Source organism: Bufo bufo, chromosome 5 (assembly GCF_905171765.1).
Source record: "Bufo bufo chromosome 5, aBufBuf1.1, whole genome shotgun sequence".
Classification (NCBI taxonomy): Eukaryota; Metazoa; Chordata; class Amphibia; order Anura; family Bufonidae; genus Bufo; species Bufo bufo.
Genome location: NC_053393.1, coordinates 415,790,571 through 415,809,889, shown reverse-complemented (window position 1 = coordinate 415,809,889; position 19,319 = coordinate 415,790,571). Strand labels below are relative to the sequence as shown.

Genomic DNA, 19,319 nt, shown 5'->3' with positions numbered 1-19,319 from the left:
TATTTGCAGTGTTGGCCCTTCTTTTTCAGGACCTCTGCAATTCGACTGGGCATGCTGTTAATCAACTTCTGGGCCAATTCCTGACTGATAGCAACCCATTCTTTCATAATCACTTCTTGGAGTTTGTCAGAATTAGTGGGTTTTTGTTTGTCCACCCGCCTCTTGAGGATTGACCACAAGTTCTCAATGGGATTAAGATCTGGGGAGTTTCCAGGCCATGGACCCAAAATGTCAACGTTTTGGTCCCCGAGCCACTTAGTTATCACTTTTGCCTTATGGCACGGTGCTCCATCGTGCTGGAAAATGCATTGTTCTTCACCAAACTGTTGTTGGATTGTTGGAAGAAGTTGCTGTTGGAGGGTGTTTTAGTACCATTCTTTATTCATGGCTGTGTTTTTGGGCAAAATTGTGAGTGAGCCCACTCCCTTGGATGAGAAGCAACCCTACACATGAATGGTCTCAGGATGCTTTACTGTTGGCATGACACAGGACTGATGGTAGCGCTCACCTTTTCTTCTCCGGACAAGCCTTTTTCCAGATGCCCCAAACAATTGGAAAGAGACTTCATCGGAGAATATGACTTTGCCCCAGTCCTCAGCAGTCCATTCACCATACTTTCTGCAGAAGATCAATCTGTCCCTGATGTTTTTTTTGGAGAGAAGTGGCTTCTTTGCTGCCCCTCTTGACACCAGGCCATCTTCCAAAAGTCTTCGCCTCACTGTGTGTGCAGATGCGCTCACACCTGCCTGCTGCCATTCCTGAGCAAGCTCTGCACTGGTGGCACTCCGATCCCGCAGCTGAATCCTCTTTAGGAGACGATCCTGGCGCTTGCTGGACTTTCTTGGATACCCTGAAGCCTTCTTAACAAGAATTGAACCTCTTTCCTTGAAGTTCTTGATGATCCTATAAATTGTTGATTGAGGTGCAATCTTAGTAGCCACAATACCCTTGCCTGTGAAGCCATTTTTATGCAACGCAATGATGGCTGCACGCGTTTCTTTGCAGGTCACCATGGTTAACAATGGAAGAACAATGATTTCAAGCATCAGCCTCCTTTTAACATGTCAAGTCTGCCATTTTAACCCAATCAGCCTGACATAATGATCTCCAGCCTTGTGCTCGTCAACATTCTCACCTGAGTTAACAAGACGATTACTGAAATGATCTCAGCAGGTCCTTTAATAACAGCAATGAAATGCAGTGGAAAGTTTTTTTTGGGATTAAGTTAATTTTCATGGCAAAGAAGGACTATGCAATTCATCTGATCACTCTTCATAACATTCTGGAGTATATGCAAATTGCTATTATAAAAACTTAAGCAGCAACTTTTCCAAATTCCAATATTTATGTAATTCTCAAAACGTTTGGCCACGACTGTATACGGCAACCATGAACTTACTAGGTAGTTGCCCCATTCACACAACTACAGTATCTCTGTGCTTTGAATCCCTGTGAGAAAAGAGCTTTACAAGCGTTTGTCATTGTCATTATGTAGTGGTGTATGTGCGCCTTGTGTTCTGAATGTGACTGCCTTGTGCGCACATTCCCAATGTGTGAGCAGCTTCTGTGCGGCATGTCCCAGTTTGTCTGGCGGTGTGTATGTTTATATGGATCTTTGACTGGCTTAGTCATAGGGGCCCAAACACTTTTTTTGCACAAGGGTCCTATGCTTTAAATGTCTGTTCCTGACTAACAGTACTCAAACAAAACTTACAGGTTTTTATTTGGGATTTATATATTGATGACCTATCCTTAGGATAGGTCATTAATATCAGATTGGTGGTGGTCCAACTCATGGCATCCCTGCTGGATTAGCGGTTTGAAGACGCTGCAGTGCTCTGGTGGTTGCTTCAGCCTCTTTCTAGGCCGGTGACGTCCAGCGATCACATGGCCTAGTTAATATTGAGTCTCATTCAAGCGAATGGGCTTGGACTGCAATACCAAGTACAGCCAGCATACTATGTACAGTGCTGTGCTTGGTTAGCTGTGAGTGCCATGGCCTTTTCAAACAGCTGATCAACAGGGGTGATGAGAGTTTAACCCCCACCAATAAGATGTTGATGACCTATTTTGTGGATAGGCCATCAATATCGAACACCTGAAAAACCCTGTTGCGTGATAAAAAGTTACTCACTTTTATAATACACCATTTGTTTCCATTCCTCATCATTTTAATTTTATGTAAAGAGCCTGAAAGCCTACCCTCATTAAAACATCGGACAACTCAGGGTTCTATTCTAATGAGCCTTTGTAATTAATGAGTGAATATATCACTATAGGGGTCCATTTACACGTCCGCAAAATGGGTCCGCATCCGTTACGCAAATTTTGCGGAACAGGTGCGGACCCATTCATTTTCAATGGGGCTGGAATGTGCTGTCCACATCCGCACTTCCGTTCCGCCAAAAAATAGAACATGTCCTATTCTTGTCCGCAATTGCGGACAAGAAAATACATTTTCTATGAGAGTGCCGGCGATGTGCGGTCCGCAAAATGCGTAACGCACATTGCCGGTGTTTGTGTTTTGCGGATCCGCAATTTGCAAAACACATACAGACGTGTGAATGGACCCTAAGTCTGACATTGTGGCTGCTTGTTGCTGCCACTAGGGGGCTTATTGGATGCTGGTAATTCTATATACTCAACAATTCAAGATTTTCCTAAAGGTGTCTGCAAGACATCTGTAGCTTTAGGCCTCATGCACACGACCGTATTTTTTCACAGTCCGCAAAACGTCTGCCCTCCTCCCCCCCTATTGTAATTTCATTGGTGGCCAGTGTGCGGCCTCTCCTCTCCCCCCCCCCCCCTGCCCGATCATTGGTGGCAGCGGAGAGTTCCGATCAGAGTCCCAGTTTAATCGCTGGGGCTCCGATCGGTAACTATGGCAACCAGGATGCTACTGCAGGCCTGGTTGCCATGGTTACTTAGCAATATTACAATATTAGAAGCATCATACTTACCTGCTGCGCTGTCTGTGACCGGCCGGGAGCTCCTCCTACTGGTAAGTGACAGGTCTGTGCGGCGCATTGCTTAATGATCTGTCACTTACCAGTAGGAGGAGCTCCCGGCCGGTCACAGACAGCGCAGCAGGTAAGTATGATGCTTCTAATATTGTAATATTGCTAAGTAACTGCCACCAATGATCGGGGGGGGAGAGGGGAGGCCGCACACTGGCCACCAATGATATTAATACAATAGAGGGGGGGCCGCACACTGGCCACCAATGATATTACAATAGAGGGAGGGGGGCGCACGCTGGCCACCAATGATATTACAATAAAGGGAGGGAGGGGGGGCCGACGGAGGCCGCACACTGGCCACCAATGACATTACAATAGAGGGGGGCCGGGGGGGGCCACACACTGGCCACCAATGATATTACAATAGAGGGAGGAAGGGGGCCCGGGGGGGGCCGCACACTGGCCACCAATGATATTCAAACTGGGGAGGGAGGAGGGTCTGCCCCCTGCTGCCTGACAGCACCTGATCTCTTATAGGGGGCTATGATATGCACAATTAACCCCTCAGGTGCAGCACCTGAGGGGTTAATTGTGCGGATCACAGCCCCCTGTAAGAGATCGGGTGCTGCCAGGCAGCAGGGGGCAGTCATGTACACAGTTCGTAGTATATTCTAACTAGAAGCGTCCCCATCACTATGGGAACGCCTCTGTGTTAGAATATACTGTCGGATATGAGTTTTCACAAAGTGAAAACTCATCTCTGAAAAAGCTTTTATGCAGACGGATCTTCGGATCCGTCTGTATGAATGTAACCTACGGATCACGGACGCGGACGGCAATCTTGTGTGCATCCGTGTTTTTTCACGGACCCATTGACTTGAATGGGTCCGTGAACCGTTGTCCGTCAAAAAAATTGGACAGGTCATATTTTTTGGACGGACAGGAAACACGGATCACGGATGCGGCTGCAAAACGGTGCATTTTACGATTTTTCCACGGACCCATTGAAAGTCAATGGGTCCGCGAAAAAAAAACGGAAAACGGCACAACGGCCACGGATGCACACAACGGTCGTGTGCATGAGGCCTTAAACCAAACTCTTACAGACATTGATGAGTACAACATTTTGAACCTAGAAATGTGAAGTTTCACTTTAAGGCCTCTTTCCCACGGGCATGTGCGCCACGTGGTCGTGCTGCTGCCCGCAAAATGCGGGCCGCAATGCACGAGCACAGTCCGTGGGGCAGCCGCAGCGGATCGCGGACCCATTCACTTGAATGGGTCAGCGATCTGGCCGTTCCGCAAAAAGATAGGACTATCTTTTTGCGGAACGGAAGTACGGGACGAAACCCCACGGAAGCACGCCGTAGTGCTTCCGTAGGGTTCTGTACCACACCATTCCGCATCTCCGGATTTGCGGACCCATTGAAGTGAATGGGTCCGCATCCGTGATGCGGAATGCCCACGGAACGGCACCCGTGTATTGCGGATCCGCAAAACGGCAACGGGGCGCACACGCCCGTGGGAAAAAGGCCTTAGAGTAATATTTTGCCTTGCCCCAAAGTGGAGTACCCCAAAGCAGTGCTCTAGGGCTGACATCACCTACCGTGTACATACGTAATACATTTATAACTGTAGGTTCCTCACTTTAGCTGAGTATTTCCAATAATTTGCACAAACCCATTATATTTTCTTCCTTCATTAATTGTTTAGCAGTGCCTCCGACCATTATTCTAATGATGTTTTCCAATTGCTGCTATGCGTACACCATTAGAAGAATAATGCAATAATGTCATTTACGTGGGTCCTTTCTGTCAAGTCTAAAACATGGTGTACAGGTTCTATCCATAAACTCACTAAAAAAAAACACCACAGTGATTGTTTCATGAAAAATGAGAAGTGTTCTAATTGATGCTGTAAACAATGAATGAGAAAATGTCATTTGTAATTCTTCATTATACTGAAATGACTGAGATATGTAGACTTAATTTCTGCCATCAAACAAAATGTGCCATCAAACAAAATGTTATCTTTTTGCTTTCTCTTTGTGCTTCTTCTTATTGGTTATCTGATTAGTATAGCTTACCTCTAGATATTTTTAGGGATAGGTCATCAGTATCTGGTTGTGGGGGGTCCTATACCCCCACCGATCAGCTGTTTGAGAAGGCTCCGGGGTATTCAGTAGCAGTGCAGCCTTCTCTCGGCTCATCAAGTACAGCGCCATACAGTGTTTAGCGGTTGTGCTTGGTATCACCGCTCAGCCCCATTCACTTCTATGGGGCTGAGCTGCTCCTAGGCCATGTTGACCAATGAGCGTGTTGTCACTGGCCTAGGCAAAGCTGCAGTGCTACTCTGAGAGCCAGTGCCTTCTCAAACAGCTTATCGGCGGAGGTCCTAGGTGTCGGACCACCATTGATCAGATACTGGTAAGAATGCCAAGACAGGGCTTCTCTGTCCTTTATCAAATGAACTCCATAAACCGTTTGTTCAGACCAAAAAGCAGAATATGAAAACAAGACCTTGGAAGAATCTGACGTTCTTCTGCTCTACCTTCAGGACTTAATATTATCCTTGTCTTTCCAGTCACCTAATTCTGTTTTACAAAGACAATTTGGATATGAATATGTGATAAGTTTGAACTTTAGGGCAACCCATTTAAAGCTGTGATTGCTTGATTGTTATTTGGAATACATAGTCAGGCAGTCTACTAGAGGCATGGTATCATAGGCATATACGTATAGATGAAGGCTTTAAAGGGGTTCTGCTGTTCTTTTAAACTGTAGATCTTTCCTCTGGATTGATCATCAGCATCTGATCGGCGGGGGTCCGATCAGCTGTTTGAGAAGGCAGCAGCGCTGCGGCCTTCTTTCAGTTTCCCCCAGGCCCAGTGATGTCACGACTAGTATCACTGGCCTGGGCGGGGCTAAGCTCTGTTCACTTGAACAGAGTTTAGCCCCGCCCACGCCAGTGATGCTAGTGATGACGTCACTGGGCCTGCGGTAAACAGCGAAAAGGCCGCGGCGCTTCTGCCAGTGCCGCTGCCTTCTCAAACAGCTGATCGGCGGGGGTCCTGGGTGTCGGACCCCCGCCGATCAGATGCTGATGATCTATCCAGAGGAAAGATCTACAGTTTAAAAGAACTGCAGAACCCCTTTAAGAGACGGCTATGGGGATTTTAATGAGAGAAAGCCAATCACTGAACTTCTTCTCATGCTTCCCAGCATAGATTCATGGCATTTTCTTTCGGCCATCTCTAGGGGGAGCTCAGGGCAAATAAATGTTTACAGCTTCTGTTGCATTCAGTTGTAACTGCATACATTCACATACATGGGGCTCCCTGTAGTGGTGGCCGGTGGCAGCTAATCATATAATGAGCAGTCAAAATCTGAAGACTTATAGTTGTATATGTGAGATTTATCTTATGCCAGTTGTCTAGTATAAATACATCTAACAGCATTGTGTTCAGGCACAGCGCCATATTTATAAAGCACGTGTTCCACTTTTTAGTCAGGTAAGTATGGCAAGGGAGAGCACAACCTTTTTATTAAAAATTCCACTTTCCAGTGTTGGAAAAGGAGATTGGTCAACAGGGTATACAACCTAGTTGTAAACCTGTTATATACCGCACAGTGAGGGGATACTGGCTCTTCTCTACTGTGCTTTAGCATCCATACAGTTTACCAAAGATCTAAAAAATTAGTGATCGATGACTTCAAAAATCTCACTGGGGGCCCATTCTAAATTTTGCTATTGGGCCCCTGGTTGAAGATCACAGTTAGAGTCCATTCATACGACCGTAGGCTGTCCATGCCGTATTGCAGGCACAGTCTGGGTGAATCCTGTATCATAGATGCGGACCCATTGACTTGAATCAGTTCACAATCCTCAAGATACAGAACGGTGCGGAGCAGAGGCTTTTTAGTCCGTGCCTCTACACCGCAAAAGATGGCCTATCTTTTGCCGTCTATTGCGGATCAAGTGACTAGGTCCACACCTCAATACAGGATTGACACGGCCGGTGCCCGTGCATTGCAGACCGCGATTTGCGGTCCGCATCACAGGCACGGATGGCTTAAGTTCGTGTGAATGTACACTTAGGATGTAATAGCACACGTGGTAAGGGTTAAAATGGAAAAGATCCAGTAGGATATCAGATTCCGTAATGCATATGCCGCCAACAAATGTGTCATATTCTCAGGAAATGTGCTGTTTAGCTTGAAAATGTGCACACTTTCTGAAATGATTGATGATATATTACTGACTCGTGACTGAGAGCAGAGGGATTGATAAACTAATACATTTTTTACCAGAGGAAATACATTGCAATGCTCTGCTGCATGAAGGTGTTGTGATATTAATATAATATGAGTAAAATCTATTTATTACACGTATCACTGACTCGGTATACTTACCCACAGGTGCTTGACCTCAGATGCAGAACTTCGCCCTGACATAGTAGAAGTTTGCGCTTTAATTTCAGATGTCATGATGAGATACATGGACACCTTATCCTCTTGTCAGATTGCCCTGGAGAAAAAACTGGAGAGAGAGAGAAAGCGAGCACAAAAATATTTCATAGAGGCTAACATAAATACGGTGAAATATGGTCATTGCCATGCTTATGTGAGTACGAACCTGATATGTAACATTTATGGGTGTGCTTGTTTATTAAGAAATTCAATACTTGATGTTGTCCATTTGCACATCGAATCGTGTGCTCTTAATATGTGTAGATGTCCTAAAATATTTAACAGATTTTTTTTCTGAGCTCTTGTGGTTTTAAAGGGCTTAAACTATGACCAATGTAAAACATTAACATCAGACATCATATAGTAGAACCAGTACCTCACATGGTTACAGTGCTTTACCCATTTATTGCTACAGTTGTTCTGCTAGATTTTTTTCAAGCTGGCAGCTCAGGGGGCGTGTCCTTTCTGAAGGGAGTATCCTTTCTAGCGCAGCTGGGGGCAGTTGAAGGATGGAACGGAGCATGTGCGGCCATCTCGGTGAGATGGACAGAGAATTTAGAAAAAGAGCAAATGGCTAGACAGATAGAGTTCATGCAGTTACAAAAGTATTCAGATCCAGGTGCTGGTTTAAAAAGGAAGAATATTTTTCGTGAGACAACCCCTTTAAGATTTTCAAGCAATTGAATAAATACAATGACTTGTTTAGCACTTGTGTGGTAGTACTCATCTATGTGACTGCTGAGGCCACTGATTGGCTGTAGCAGTCACTTGTAGTAGTTGGGCACTTCATTGCTGCAGCACCATCAGGAGCACTGGACCGTCAGCACTGGAATGGCTGCTTGTTTTTATTCTATAATATTCTTCATCCAAATTTTTTGGGGTCTCAGAAAAGCCCTTTAACGTTCTATGACTTGTTTCAAAAATACCAGAGGACTAAATACCTGTATATGCAGTATGTAGGGAACTGAGTCCCCAATTGCACCATGCTGCCATACATTGCCATTGTTTGGCCGGTATAAGATTATGATAATACATACCTGAGTCCCTAATTGCACCATACTGCCATACATTGCCATTGTTTGGCCGGTATAAGATTATGATAAAGGACTACATACCTGAGTCCCCAATTGCACCATACTGCCATACATTGCCATTGTTTGGCCGGTATAAGATTATGATAAAGGACTACATACCTGAGTCCCTAATTGCACCATACTGCCATACATTGCCATTGTTTGGCCGGTATAAGATTATGATGAAGGACTACATACCTGAGTCCCTAATTGCACCATACTGCCATACATTGCCATTGTTTGGCCGGTATAAGATTATGATAAAGGGCTACATACCTGAGTCCCTAATTGCCCCATACTGCCATACATTGCCATTGTTTTCCTGGTATAAGATTATGATAAAGCTTCCCCTGTGAGTCATGCAGCTAGTCTAGTGCTGTCCTTTAGGTCAATGTTCCTAAACTCCAGTCCTCGGGGCCCACCTGCCGGTTGTGTTCTCAGGATTTCCTTAGTATTGAGCCGGTGATAGAGTTAGTGTCAATGCATCAGGACTTACCACAGACATTCAATCAGTAGGATACTCTCAAATCATGACCGGTAGGTGGACCCTGAGGACTGGAGTTGAGGAACACTGCTTTAGGTTATGTATCTTAAAGGGACACTGACAGGCGAAATCAGCATATATAGTTAGATATATCACATTACTGGTCTTATAGAGTCTTTTAAAAGCATATAAGTATCCCCCCTGTCCACCTTATAAAGAGCGAAATATAAAGTTTTATAACCTGCATCTGCGGTCAGCAATCTGCCCAAGGGGCGGCGTTTCATGTGAAAATGCGCCCAGCCAGCCTTCCCGTTCCCAACTGCCGTTCTTAAGCCCCGCCCAGCTCATCATTATTCACTTCGCTGGGCGGGGCTAGAACTCTCCCCAGTCCCGATCCTGCGCCTGCGCAATTCAATCCTCCGGGCATCGTTCATGCCCAATCTTCTGCGCCTGCGCCCCACCGTGCCGTCGGACGCACTATAATTAACCCCTTATATGATGTGAGTGAGCAGCGCTCTGAAGCGCTGCTCTGAACAGTGCATGGCTGAGGCTGCAGCTGCCTCGAAGACGCAGGCTGGTGTGTGTACGCAGGCGCAGAAGATTGGGCATGAACGATGCCGGGAGGATTGAATTGCGCAGGCGCAGGATCGGGACTGGGGAGAGTTCTAGCCCCGCCCAGTGAAGTGAATAATGATGAGCTGGGCGGGGCTTAAGAACGGCAGTTGGGAAGGCTGGCTGGGCGCATTTTCACATGAAACGCCGCCCCTTGGGCAGATTGCTGAACGGAGAAGCAGGTTATAAAACTTTATATTTCGCTCTTTATAAGGTGGACAGGGGGGATACTTATATGCTTTTAAAAGACTCTATAAGACCTGTAATGTGATATATCTAACTATATATGCTGATTTGGCCTGTCAGTGTCCCTTTAAGCTTTGAATCGAGCAGTGGTATGGAACCAGGATTGTTTTCCTTTTTTCTCTGGACAACCTACACACAATTCATGGACAGGCAATATTTTTAGCGAAACCATTAGAAGTCCATTACAAATCATAAAAGAATATAATTTATACCTACCTATTGCTCAGTATACTGATTTGAACACATTAACAGAATTTACTGACGGGTGTAAGTTCAAGATAATTGCAATTACAATAACCTTCACAAGCTCCTGCAGCTTCAAAATAATCGCAGACACACTAAAAAAAATTGTTATATACGGACACTGGAAAAAAGTGCCTTCATTTTCATGAAACTAGTCCCCCTAGGCAAGTGGTGGTGAACCTATGGCAAGGGCTCTCTGTGGGCACCCACACCCTGGAAAAAGTCTATGGTTACCAATATGCCTTAGACTTCTCCTGCCATTCATCAGCGCAGGGCACATTATGAACAGCGCAGGCAGAGCACTGAATGCAGGCAGGCTATTATAGCTAAATGATAAAGTACATGGAAGATACACTATACTGGCCTGTAGTATTCAGGGTAAATTGCCGTGTTGGCACTTTGTGATAAATAAGTGGGTTTTGGGTTGCAGTTTGGGCACTCTGTCTCTAAAAGGTTCGCCATCACTGCCCTAGGCCATTAACTGTTGCTGTAAAACGTATGCATATATTATATTATATATATATATTTTTTAACTTTTTATTCTTTACTAGTGTTTTCATACTACCCCCAATTATACTTCTGAGTGCCCCAAAATGATGGCACCCTAGTGCCCTCAATAGTACCATCAGGGTTGACAGTGCTACCAGAAGGCCTTTATTAGCAGTGCATATGGAGTGCCTCCAGTTATAGTATAATAATGGCAGCCATAGGACCAACAAGGCCAGTGACAGCTGCAGGCCTAGAACAGCGAGCACAATGCCAAGAACAACCACAGACTCACAGATAGATTACATTCATCACAGCCCATCGTCACGCTTTTTATTGTGGCTAGAAGCAGTTTTACCCAGCTTTTACACTGGGTAAAAATTCAATTAGGCAGTTCGACAACAGATTTGATTTCTTACGAATTTGTATTTTGTAACAAATCGCTATAAATCAAGTAAACCCAGACCCATCTGCCTAAAAGCATCCGGCATAAAAACAGATTTCAGACGGAATTTGCACAAATGTTTGTTTCTATTTTAAAGAATTAGCCGACGGCTCATACTACACTACAGTTTTCCATCCTGTATAGTCCAGCAAAAAATGTATACGTTAAACAGATACAGCATGTTCTTTTCCAGTGGAACCCTATGTGTCTGAGGCATCTATTTGATCTATACTTTATGTGTATATGTTAAAAGTGGGACAAATGGCATGTGAACACAGCCTAAGGCTAGGTTCACACCTGAGCGTTTTACAGCGCTTTCCTACGTGCTGTAAAACGCTCAACAGGCAAAAACCAATGTTTCCCTATGGGCATGGTTCTCACCTGAGCGTTTTACAGCGCGTACGAACGCGCTGTAAAATGCTCTACGCCCCAAGAAGTACAGGAGCTTCTTTGGGGCATATTGTCGCGCGTACGCCTCTGTGGTCAATAGCAAGAACGCGTGTACGACTCGTGTTTCCAAAATACAAAAACGCCCCAAAATACGCCTCAAAACGCCCGATAAAAACACCTGTAAACAGCACTTATCGAATACGCTCAGGTGTGAACCCAGCCTAAGGCCTCTTTCACACGGGCGTTGCGGAAAAATGTGCGGGTGCGTTCCGGGAACACCCGCGATTTTTCCGCGCGAGTGCAAAACATTGTAATGCGTTTTGCACTCGCGTGAGAAAAATCGCGCATGTTTGGTACCCAAACCCGAACTTCTTCACAGAAGTTCGGGCTTGGGTTAGGTGTTGTGTAGATGTTACTATTTTCCCTTATAACATGGTTATAAGGGAAAATAATAGCATTCTGAATACAGAATGCTTAGTAGGTGATCAATTGAGGGTTAAAAAAATAAATAAAAATTAACTCACCTTCTTCTCTTGATCGCGTAGTTCCCGGTCTCTTCTTTACTTCTTTAATGATGAGCTGTGGGCTAAAGGACCTTTGGTGACGTCAGATCACATGGTCCATCACCGTGGTGATGGACCATGTGATTGGAGCATGTGATCTGACGTCACCACAGGTCCTAGCCAGTAGTTAATCTTTTAAGAAGTAAAGAAGAGACCGGGAACTACGTGATCAAGAGAAGGTGAGTTAATTTTTTTATTTTTTTTTTAACCCTCAATTGATCACCTACTAAGCATTCTGTATTCAGAATGCTATTATTTTCCCTTATAACCATGTTATAAGGGAAAATAATACAGTGAATAGACTGTCACCTAGCAACCATGCGTGAAAATCGCACCGCATCCGCACTTGCTTGCGGATTCTTGCGATTTTCACGCAACCCCATTCACTTCTATGGGGCCTGCGTTGCGTGAAAAACGCAGAATATAGAGCATGCTGCGATTTTCACGCAACGCACAAGTGATGCGTCAAAATCACTGCTCATGTGAACAGCCCCATAGAAATGAATGGGTCGGTATTCAGTGCGGGTGCAATGCGTTCACCTCACGCATCGCATCCGCGCGGAATACTCGCCCGTGTGAAAGGGGCCTAATAGTGACTGTTCTTCAAGATGCAAGGTCATTACACTTATCTTTTGTAACGAGACGGCGTCTTGAAATGAGGATTTGCTAAACAAGGAGCAGAGCTGTCCCCCCTGTGTAGCATACAGATCAGTGCACCATGCTTCCAGATTGCCAGTACACTTACTGATCATAGAAATTAAATATGTACTGAAAAACGATAAGACAAAAATATGACACATTCCTGACACTCAAAGTCCCTATATAGATCCTTAGCAATGATATTCCTAAACAGCCGGCTTCTAAACCATTTTTGAGTTTGATGCTATTTCTTTAGACATAGTAAAATGTCAGCAGAACATAATATTGTGCAAGAATTGCCAGTAAAATGTACATATAAAATCTGACAGGTTTGCATATCACAGTCAAAATGTAGCATACTGAATATGTACAGTATATTATAGTAATAGACCGTAGAGAGAATCATAAGGAACAGAAATGCTTACAATGTGTTTTCTGAGGTGTCATTCTAGTAAGGGTACGACCACATGGCGCAGTCGTGACCCGGTCAGGTCACGGATAGCTGCAGGCAAGAACCGCGCGACGGCCAATTAGGGTACTTTCACACTAGCGTTTTTCTTTTACGTCACAGGAGCTCAATACCGGAAAAAAACTGATCAGTTTTATCCTAATGCATTCTGAATGGAGGAGAGCATTCCGTTCAGGATGCATCAGTTCAGTCCCTCTTACGTTTTTGGGCCGGAGAAAATACCGCAGCATGCTGCAGTTTTATCTCCGGCCAAAATTACTGAACACTTTCTGGAATTACTGGATCCGCCATTCATTTCCATTGAAACGTATTAGTGCTGGATCCGGCATTAAGTGTTCCGGGAAAACGGATCCAGTTTTCCGGTTAGCGCATGCGCAGACCTTTAAAAATGCAATAAAAAAGAAATACCGGATCCGTTTTTCCGGATGACACCGGAGAGACGGATCCGGTATTTCAATGCATTTGTCAGACGGATCCGCATCCGGATCCATCTGACAAATGCCATCCGTTTGCGTCAGGATTGCCGGAACTGCCTGCCGGTATCCTCTGCCGCAAGTGTCAAAGTACCCTAATAAAGACCGCACTGTATTGATGGTCTGAATTCTTAATGGCTGCACGGCACCTTCAATACTGCGTGGCCGTTAGGAATTCAGACCAACTACACAGTGAGGTCTTCATTAGTTAAGTATAAGGCAGCTGCGCCCTAACTGGCTGCTTGATTCCTGACTGCAGCTGGCAGTGACCCGAATGGATCAAGACTGCACAATGTGTTTGTACCTTACATCTTGTTTGATTTATACTTATTTATCTTACCCTAGATATTTGGTGAATTAAAGCCCCAAGCCCGATCTTAGTGTATTGTCATTCCGTAGTTTATAAATGCTGCAAAGACAGAGCAGGCAGAGAAATCTTTGTTTTAGGGGCAAATGTCTTGCTCCCCGTTATGTTTTGTAATTACAATCAGAACGGATTCTTCACCAATCTCCGCACATAGTTAAATCCCTTCAGGGTGCCAATGCAGAGGTGTTAGTGAAACCGATGCAAGTCCAGGTGCAGCTGGCAATAATAGGTAAAAACGCGACCACTGCCCGAAGCCACTAAAGTGAGACTGTAAGGCCTCTTTCACACGGGCGTTGCGGGAAATGTGCGGGTGCGTTGCGGGAACACCCGCGATTTTTCTGCGCGAGTGCAAAACATTGTAATGCGTTTTGCACTCGCGTGAGAAAAATCACGCATGTTTGGTACCCAAACCCGAACTTCTTCACAGAAGTTCGGGCTTGGGATCGGTGTTCTGTAGATGTTATTATTTTCCCTTATAACATGGTTATCAGGGAAAATAATATCATTCTGAATACAGAATGCTTAGTAGGTGATCAATTGAGGGTTAAAAAAAAAATAAAAAAATTAACTCACCTTCTCCTCTTGTTCGCGTAGTTCCCGGTCTCTTCTTTACTTCTTTAATGATGAGCTGTGGGCTAAAGGACCTTTGGTGACGTCAGATCACATGCTCCATGACGCTGAAAAACGCTGAATATAGAGCATGCTGCGATTTTCACGCAACGCACAAGTGCTGCGTGAAAATCACCGCTCATGTGAACAGCCCCATAGAAATGAATGGGTCGGTATTCAGTGAGGTCGCAATGCGTTCAACTCACGCATCGCATCCGCGCGGAATACTCGCCCGTGTGAAAGGGGCCTAACAGCACCGTATTGGGGTGATTTATCATGAAGACAATTTTTGAAGTAAATTTTTCTTGAGTTTACATTTGCGTGATTTACGCCAAATTCATCCAATGTCGCGTGGTGTATTTAATAAATTTGGAGCATTTTTAAACATGACACTTTAGTCTGGTTGTGTCACACCAATTTTTGTACACCACCCATAATCTACAAAAATTACACATTTTTGCAACTTTAAAAAAAAATTGCAGTTGAATAAATATAGTTACATTAAATAACATAATTAATCACAAAAACTGAAGTGATTTTTTTACAAAATATGCCCAAAAAGTCACTTTGCCCTGTTGTGACTTTTTAAAGCCAAGATTCTGGAGTTTGATAAATTCCCCCCCCCAAGGCCTCATGCACACGACCGTTATTGTGTTCAGTGTCCGTTGTTCCGTTTTCCGTGATTTTCTGCGGACCCATTGACTTTCAATGGGTCCGTTGAAAACTCGGATAATGCACCGTTTGTCATCCGCGTCCGTGATCCAGTCCGTCAAAAAAATATGACCTGTCCTATTTTTTTCACGGACAACGGTTCGCGGACCCATTTAAGTCAATGGGTCCGTGAAAAAACACGGAGGCACACAAGATTGTCATCCGCGTCCGTTTTTTTTCCTATCATTTGCAAGGCAAACTTGACTTATATATTTTTTCACTCGTCTTCATGTTTGGTGATCCTCCAAAAATCAAGGAAGACACACGGAAACAAAAACGGACCACGGAACAACGGAACCCCGTTTTGCGGACCGTGAAAAAATACTGTCGTGTGCATGAGGCCTAAGTCTTTTATTAGGCAAGACCAAAAAACTACGGCGCAGACATCCCCAAACTACTATAGATGACTTGCAAGGATCTACGGTCTACGCTCTTCCCCTATCCATGTAATTACCGATGGATTGGTACAGCTGTGATTGTCTGGAAAGCCATGAGTAATGTGGTCTATGTCTAGCCCCCACTGTTGTCAAATTAGTAGATCTGCCAGGTAATCCACTGTGACATCACCAGTAGGTTTTCTTGGGGTAATTGTTTTGAAACTACAACTGTTTCAGTTAAATAAGCTTTTTTGACATCACAAGTGGGCTTGAGTCAGGTTAGCTTCAGTCATTGTGCTTCAGTCAAGAGTAAACTTCTGCAAGATCACACGTGTGTTTCTGTTAGGCACGTTAATGTGACATCACAAGTGTTTTTCTGTATGATGTTATGATGTCACAAGTGAGTTTTATTCCGGCAAACTGTGAGATCAGTAGCCTTTCTCTCATGTGAGCAGCAATGACATCACAAGTTTCTGTCAGTTAAACTTCTGTGGGATTATAGGTGGATTCTGATCAGGAAAGATACCATAACATTGTACATTTGTTGTCCTCACATATTCTGCTGTGACATCACAACTAGTTTCAGCTAGGAAAGTTGTGATGACATTGCAACTAGTGTCAGTCCAGTAAGTGCAGGTCAGGACATATCGTATGTATCACCTGGAAATTAACAGTTAGAAATGAAGGAACTCATATACTGTTCTTGCACAAGTTTCCCCCAAAACACAGTGTGCCACAGTGTCTCTTATAATGATTAAGTGTAAACATCTAGGAGTAACAACTGCTCGGCCACAAAATGGCAAACCATGTTAGACCGATTTGCATCAGATTGCCATGCACAATGCCAAATATTGGCTAGAATGATATAAAGCAGATCACCACTGGACTCTGGATGTCACGGTCATATTGGTGTTTCACCGTGACGCGGTTGCCATGCAGACTGGTTGTCGGTGGCAACGTGTTGTTGGCAGTTTGCATGTGAACTTCCCCTTTAAGGTTTGCTTCCCTGCTGTTTGGTGAGCAAGGGGTTAATCTTCATGCTGGTGGGGATTTAGGTGTTTCCTGGGTGTGGCCGTGGGCTTGATATATACCTGTGGCTTGCTGGCTGGGTGCAGTTGTACTAAAGTCTTGCTTGGTGTTGGAGCTTTGCGCCTTGTCTGGGTGTTTCTGCCCAGTCCTTGAGGGCCACCTTATGGAACATAAATTGTCCTCCCTTATGTACCCTCCATGTACCTTTACCCTCACTTGTTGTATGTGTGGTGTGGGTTTATGTTCTGGGTGTGTGAAACATTTTGTTGGTTGTTACATGTCTGGGCTGTTGTTGGTGTTGGTCCCTGCATGTATGCTATACATCACCCAGCCCCCTGGATCTCACAGGCTGGAAGCTGTATGAGTAATACACACTGTATTACTCATACAGCCAATGCATTCCAATACAGAAGTATTGGAATGCATTGTAAAGGATTAGACCCCCAAAAGTTCAAGTCCCAAGTCCCAAAGTGGGACAAAAAATAAAGTGAAAAAAAAAGTTGAAAAAATGGCCAAGTCCAGAAGGTGAAATTGGGCCCCTCTTTAAGGGGTTAAAGAGGACCTTTCACTACAATAAAAAATATAAACTAAGCATACAGACGGAGAGCGGCGCCCGGGGATCTCAATGCACTTACTATTATCCCTGGGCGCCGCTCCGTTCTCCCGGTATAGGCTTCAAATTTTTGGCTCAACTGGGAGGAGCCTGCCGGCGTCTCCTTCTCCAAGGCTGGAGTGCTGGCCAATCGCAGCGCTCAGCTCATAGCCTGAGAGAAAAAAAACCCTCTAAGGCTATGAGCTGAGCACTGCGATTGGCCAGCGCTACAGCCTGGGAGAAGGAGACGCCAGCAGCCGAAAATCTGAAGATACCGGAGCCTATACCGGGAGAACGGAGCGGCACCCAGGGATAATAGTAAGTGCAGGGAGATCCCTGGGTGCCGCTCTCCATGTCTGTATGCTTAGTTTAGATTTTTTATTGTAGTGAAAGGTCCTCTTTAAGGGTCGGCTCATACAGTTAGGAGAACAGGGCCAGATTTTTGGATGCTATAGGAGGTGACCAGCTCCCTTTTCTTAGTAGCCTGGTCTAGCTGCTACCCCTATCCCTTTTATGCCCCCTGCACACGAACGTGTGCTTCCCGTTGCCGTATTGCGGACCGCATTTGCGGATCTGCAATACACAGGTGCCGTTACTTGGGCATTCTGCATCTCGGATGCGGACCCATTCACTTGAATTGGTCCGCAAATCCGGAGATGCGGAATGGTACGTGGGGTTTCGTCGGGTACTTCCGTTCCGCAAAAATATAGAACATGTCCTATCTTTTTGCGGAACGGTCGGATCGCGGACCCATTCAAGTGAATGGGTCAGCGATCCGCTGGGGCTGTCCCATGGACTGTGTTCGTGCATTGCGGCGCGCATTTTGCGGGCCGCAGCACGACCACGGGGCGCACACGTTCGTTTGCAGGGGGCCTTACATTGTACGGTGGGGGGTTTCCCCCACTCCTCATCGTGACACTGGAGCAGTGGAAACATGTCTTCTGGAGTGATAAATCACATTTTTCCATCAAGCAGTCTCATGGATTATTTAGGGTTTGGTTAATGCCCAGGGAACCCCACCTACCAGAATGCACAGTATTCGCTGTTGGTGGACGATGGATAATAGTATGAGGTTGCTTTTCAGAATTTAGCCTAGGCCTCTTATTTCTTTATAAGGGTAAAATTAATGTCACAGCATACAAAGAAATATTAGATAATTGTGTGCCACTTTGTAGCAAGAGTTTGAGAAAGACCCTTTCCTGTTCCAGTTAGTGTTCCATCTAAGTCTTTATAGCTAGTGGTGGGGAAGTTAATGACTTGGGCTCTACTTCTACTAAATGGGGTGATCTACTATAAATCAGTGGCAAATAAGTTTTGTTGTATAGCACCAACTATTAGGCCATAATTATCTAGGCTAGTTAATTGTTTTATGGTAACATTCCTGTGGCCGAGGACACAGAAGGAATTAATATTTGCAACCCTGTTGGCCTATAGCAATGAAGGGGTTAATGTCAGTATCCCTGGTAACCTAGGAGAATGAAGGATGTCAGAACAAATGGTTAATGTTGAATAGCAGGTGTTCAGTGGGTTACTCAACCCTCCAGGCTCCAGCTTTGCACCAGTACCAGAAAGGCTGAGACTAGAATGCACAGACCTGCGCTCCCTCACAGATTGCTCCCATGGTCCCCATTCTCCCATACAGTTTGCTTACTATGCCATCTCTGTTGCACAGACTTACCTCCAATACACTGTCTCTCACTCAGACTGCACCAATGACTCCTCTCTATCACATACTGCTCCCTATGACTCCCCTGTATCATGGACTGCTCCCCATGTCCAGTCTATCTCGCAGACTACACCCTTCCACCTTATTTCACAGTCTGCTCCCATGTTTTTCACATAGACTGTTTCTTATGCATCTTCTCTCACAAAGACTGCTCCTTATGCCTCTTCTCTTACAGACAGCTGCTTATGCAACACTGTTAGACTGCTCCTTATGCCCCAACATGATACAGACTGCTCCTCATATCCTCTCTTTCACACACACTGTTCCTTATGTCCTCTTACAGACTTCTTCTGGCATGATTGTGCCCCTTTGCAGAAAGTGAGTTTCGTAAAGACATAGTTTGATAAGCTTGGTGT

General features: G+C 44.9%; 1 protein-coding gene across 3 annotated transcripts in view; it reads left to right on the top strand.

Moving 5' to 3' along the window:
• Positions 1-19,319, top strand: part of NEK10 (NIMA related kinase 10) — a 266,495-nt gene that overhangs the window by 164,589 nt on the left and 82,587 nt on the right. For all 3 annotated transcript variants that reach the window (XM_040432102.1, XM_040432101.1, XM_040432100.1), the window contains one exon: positions 7,379-7,583. In XM_040432102.1, the coding sequence (XP_040288036.1) occupies positions 7,379-7,583 (205 nt within the window). The remainder of the gene's footprint in view (positions 1-7,378; positions 7,584-19,319) is intronic.